The 5,396-nt window shown below is 39.8% G+C and overlaps 1 protein-coding gene across 2 annotated transcripts; it reads left to right on the plus strand.

The window, feature by feature from the left end:
• The first annotated feature begins 1,852 nt into the window (after nucleotides 1-1,852).
• Nucleotides 1,853-5,396, plus strand: LOC111836464 (N-acetyllactosaminide beta-1,3-N-acetylglucosaminyltransferase 4). 2 transcript variants are annotated; one of them, XM_023797747.2, is made up of 3 exons: nucleotides 1,853-2,019; nucleotides 2,293-2,355; nucleotides 3,977-5,396. In XM_023797747.2, the coding sequence occupies exon 3, from the start codon at nucleotides 3,981-3,983 to the stop codon at nucleotides 5,100-5,102; it is 1,122 nt and encodes a 373-aa protein (XP_023653515.1). In that variant the 5' UTR covers nucleotides 1,853-2,019; nucleotides 2,293-2,355; nucleotides 3,977-3,980; the 3' UTR covers nucleotides 5,103-5,396. The 2 variants fall into 2 exon arrangements, with proteins under 2 accessions (XP_023653515.1, XP_072565287.1); XM_072709186.1 differs by having other exon boundaries at nucleotides 1,853-2,355.

The raw sequence follows: 5,396 nt of genomic DNA on the forward strand, positions 1-5,396 counted from the left end.
TAACTGAAACTGTGACTACTGAAACCTTAGATGCGGGAGGACTACTGTATTTTAGTCATGTTATTCACTTCATAGTAAAAGGCCTCGAGACAATGAAGTAATAGATATCAAATATTGCAACAATCAAGAGAAGTGTTCAACATCTCAAATTTTAGAATCTTTACAATAGCCCCCTTAGGCTTTAATAACAGCATTTCAGAGTCTTGGCGTTCTTACATCCAGATGTAGCCACCTAGAATGCTTCTCCCACAGTCCTGAAGGAGTTTCCAAAATTTCTGGGCACAAGCTGGCTACCTTGCTATTACTCTTCAATCCACCTCATCCCAAACCAGCTACAGGGTTTAGGTTGGGTGACTGAGGGCCAGGTCATCGTTCTAAGCACTCTATTGATTTCCTTGTTGACATGATAATATGGTACTTTCATAACCCCAAGGCGTGCTTAAGGTCTCTATGTTGCTGAAAAATAAATGATTTTCAGTAGATGCATCCAGACATTTTGCTTGAATTGTCCATGAATAATGAGGCCATCCATACTAAAGTGCCACATTTCCTGTATAAAACATGGGATCTGGCTCAGAGCCACACACCTGATAAGCTGAATCTGTTGCTTAGCAATTGGTCAATAAATACACACTCACATCTGCATATGTAAGTATGAGCAGAATGACCATCTGTTCTGCATTCAGAAATCACTCTCATGGATATATAGAATTTACATAATTCATGTAACTCACATACTGAGAAATCATGTGTGCTCAGAGAAATGATGAAAAGCTGCGAGAAGATCATAGCTCTCTTCAGGGGCACCGTAATGGGGGGAAGTTAGGTCGACTCCAATGGCCCCTGACTGACAGAGGCCCTAAAAAATTTGGAACATAATTGGATTGGTTTGGGTGGGATGCACAATGCGATATGCACCCGAAACCTGTAGCTCTATCGCTTCAAGAAATGTCTGCTGAATAAAGCATTTCTTATACAATAATGTCGCTGAAAAAATTCAAGGTGATGCAGACACCTAACAGGTATGCAAATTCTAATTACTGAATGAATAATTGCTATTGCAGTTTGGATTACAGGTCATTGACGAATAACAATAACTCAAGGAAATCAACCTCAAAGTGCTAGAACTAAGAATGAGTAAGGAACACCACGCCGCATATCTCATCTAAAAGGAAAATTATATTTTCATCCCATTCTTATTAAAAGCTCAGCGCAAATCCTTTAACCATCCATCATGAATATGTCAAGTCAAATATCCCTGTCTTTTATAACTGCTTATCTAGTACAAAGAGGGGCATCAGAGCCGGGGACATTTGTACCCCCTAATGTATAATTTGGATTCATCATCCCCTCAAAATAAATAGACCTTTATAATTAAATTATTAAATTGTGTATCCCCCCCCCCCCCCCCCCATCCAAGAAGGAACTGGACAAACGGCAGGGGACCACCCTCGCTGTATTGTGAGCCAAATACCTCAAGCTAAATTTATTTAGGGAGGGTCATTTTAAAATATCGTATTTGAACTATGCGTGTATTTTACTTTTAGCATTGTACATTCTGTAATTGGGCTTATTTAACTAAAATCAAGATAAAAGGTTGATTTCTACCCCCCCAAAACAACCTTAGCGCTGCCCCTGAATCTCGGAATCTCATTTTCAAGAGGTCACTTTTCAATAAATCGAAAATTACGTCAAATTTTACACCTCATTGTCCACCTAATCTTAAAACTCATTTATAATACAGTCGTACTACAAAAAGTTTTCCTCTGCTTACTGATTGGTCGGGGAGTATCCTACAGCATGTAGGTGGAACACAAAGCAAAACGTAACAGGGTTAGGGACGGTACATACTTGCTATTGCAATGTACTAAAAGTCAGGCTCCCCGGCGCTTGATAGCGACAGTGAAGGTGCTTAGATTACAGTAAATGCCACTTCCTCCAGTTCAGAGTAAGGTGAAAGGGTCGAGACTCACAAATTATTTTTCCCATGAGATCCGTACCAGAGGACTTTAAAATATCGTGAGTATTTCAACTAAGCCATTACTGTTGGCAGAATATGGCAATATTTTTTTAATGAAACAAACGTTTTGAATTCAGGTCTTTTAATAAAAAAATATATATATAATCCCATGAATTAGGATTAATTGCGCATACCTAAGTATTGTAGGGTCTTTGCGGTTCATCCTCAGATAGTTATTACAACTCTTAACTGCAAATTATTGCGTACAGAAACTCTAGAAGAGACACCCGAGAGGGGTAATTTATTTCTTAATCACGTCTGTGGTCTTCCAGCTGCTGCAGTGCAGCAAAGTTCGAGATTGAAGGAGCTGCCACTGTTTTTTTATCCTGCGGATGGTAAGTTCAGCAACTTCGTCACTACATTAAAAATGTGTAATGTCCATTACTTTTACATCTATCATTTATCGCTGTTTTCCCAAGGCACGGCGGTTACCTGTCAGGGGTCGTTAACTGGACAGACTGGCAGTCAGTGCCATGATCATGGCAGTTTAGCTCCGGAGTCAAAAACCCTTTACACTCATCGTGTCCTTCTCAAAATCGGACGCCATGCTTTCCTATCTGAATCGAAACACGTTGCTTGTTTGTTATTTTAAACCGTCACGCTTACATGCATTAGAAATATGACGTTTTGCTCGTTAAAGTGAAAAAATCATGTTTACTCCAAACCCCGCTGGAGACCAGTTCTTATTTGTAATGGTTATTGGGAAATTCCCAGCTAACGTTTCAATTCCGATCGAAATAGAAAAGCGTAAAGTATAGGCTACACAGCTTAAGCAAAAGCTTCAGCCCATTACTTTATCAGTTTTAACCGTTGTATGACTTTCTAAAAACCATTTGTCGTAAATTCGTTAAAAAAATATTTTAACTATTAAACATGTTGCTACTTCAATTAGAGACGCGTAGGCCTAAAACATAAATGGCAATTTAAAGAAATGACAAAGATTGGCAAGGTAAAAATTAATTGATACATGAAGGCGTCCCCTTAAAACGTTTTAACCCTTTTAAATTGAACAAATACCACACAAAAAATGTCTATACACTATTTAAATTGCGATATTTTAAAAGGTTATGTGCTAAATTAGTAGGTTAAATATTTTTTTGTTACAGAACCACAAATTCACAACAAAAGACACCTATATCGAAGTACATGAATTAAATATCAATAGGGGTTATGGAGTGAAAAAACGTCCAACGGCTCAATCTTCCATGAGATTTAAATATTTCACATATAAAATAATAGAAATAGACTTCTCGTTACATTTGGATTTAGAACGTCAGAAATGCAATTAAAAATACAGCAATATGCCTACGGTAAATTCATTAAATCTGATTACATAGGAAAACGTCCTTTAAATTATCTTGTGATTAGTAACAAAAAACAGCTTGATATTGGTGACTTAACTGTTCGGCGTCAATCACATGATCTAGTTATTTCTAAATGATATGTCATTTGATCCGTGATGTGAAGTGTCGTTTTTCCTCCTTTGTCGCCTTCCCATTTTGGCCGTGTGAATATGTAGCGTCACATTCTTAGCTATATTTTAGGTGAGCTTGACGTCGTAACATATTTAGGTAACGAATGAGTGCCGTTAATCGAGGCTGTTATCTAAACATTTTAAATAGCAATGTATGAAGGGTGTCGTAATTATTATCGCTTCGATTGCGAAAGCATGAATTTATTTTTAAAACATGCAAAAAAAATGGTTTTGCTAAAACAAGCAGGCGTGGTCTCTCCCAGAGGCATGGCTATGGATCAGCTGCTTATGCAACACCACCCCATCCAACTTTTAATATCGCCACCCAGACAGACACTGTGCCTCCCCTTGATAACCAGAACAGTATGCATTTGCATTAACATGGACAAGGCTGCCAAGTCCTATGTTTTATAAATGTAATGGTAAATCTGAGATTACAGGTCTTCTTATCATTGATAAGGACTTGTACCATTCTCTTTCAGAGCCATGAGACCCTTTTGCAGACAGAGGACTTTCAAGTGTCCACTGTGCATTATGGTGCTCATGCTTGTATTAGGAATCATTTTTTTAAGTATGGACCTCATGGCCAATCAGCCTGACCTGGGAACTCTGATATCCAGCGACTTGTTCTTCATAGGAAAGATTCAACATGACTCTGTGACAGAAACTGCTTTACCTGATTATAAATGTGTGCCTAAAAATGACAGTGAGGGGAGTATTCCTCAGCACCTGCCAGAGGCCCACCGTGAATTTCTCAGGTTCAGGCACTGCCGCCTGTTCCGCAAGCTCCTGAGCCCTACAGACTGTGAGGGAGACCTCTTCCTCCTTCTGGCCATCAAGTCAACTGCTGTCCAGATTGACCGCCGAATGGCTCTCCGGAGTACGTGGGGCAAATATGGACTTGTTGGCGGCAAGAGGGTGAAGCTTGTGTTCCTTATGGGCCGCTCCAAGGACATGGTGAAGGGCTACATGTTACAGAGGCTTCTCGAGTATGAGAATGAGCAGTTTGGTGACATTCTGCAGTGGGACTTTGCAGATACCTTCTTCAATCTGACGCTGAAGGAGATCCACTTCCTCAGGTGGTTCAACGCAAAGTGTCAGACTGCCCAATTTGTAATGAAGGGGGATGATGATGTCTTTGCCCACACTGGCAACCTGGTGGAGTTCCTCAAGGAGTACAGTCCTTCCAAACACCTCTTTGTTGGTGATGTGATTACACCAGCATTTCCCATTCGTGATCCAAAGGACAAGTATTATATCCCAGAGGAGCTATACCGTGAGCCTGAGTACCCTCCCTATGCAGGAGGTGGCGGTTACCTAATGTCACGATGGACAGTGATCCACCTGAACCAGGCAGCCCAAAGCACAGACCTCTTTCCCATCGACGACGTATTTGTGGGTATGTGCTTATTGAAGATGAACGTGACTTTGGTGTTCCACAACGGCTTCAAGACATTTGGGTATCGCCAGCACATAACACCCTTCAATCCTTGCATCTACAAGAACCTCATGGTGGTGCACAAGCTGAACACCACAGAACAGTGGACCATGTGGTCACTGGTAAGCCACCCAGAGACGAGATGTGACAAACCAGCTTTTAAAATGTAACACCAGTTAATATGCTGTAGCTTGGAGGCCAAAAATATGACAAATATAAAAAGCACCGTTTTATTTATCTTTTCATTTTATGGAAACATTTGTATAAATGCATGCTCTGAGTGCATTTCTATTGAAACATAATTGGTTAATTAAAACTTGTGGCTAGAGGTCTAGAGGGTTAAATCATTTTGCACTAAATTTATGTGAGTGACTATTGAATATGGATTCTGTGTTATTGGACATGCACATGTACTGTTTTGTGTGCATAATCTATGTGTAAATAAAGTTTAAGTTTCAACTTAA

Source organism: Paramormyrops kingsleyae, chromosome 2 (genome assembly GCF_048594095.1).
Source record: "Paramormyrops kingsleyae isolate MSU_618 chromosome 2, PKINGS_0.4, whole genome shotgun sequence".
NCBI classification, from domain to species: domain Eukaryota; kingdom Metazoa; phylum Chordata; class Actinopteri; order Osteoglossiformes; family Mormyridae; genus Paramormyrops; species Paramormyrops kingsleyae.

Excerpts from the sequence above, each read along its gene's own strand:
- LOC111836464 (XM_072709186.1), top strand. The coding sequence starts at position 3,981 with ATGAGACCCTTTTGCAGACAGAGGACTTTCAAGTGTCCACTGTGCATT.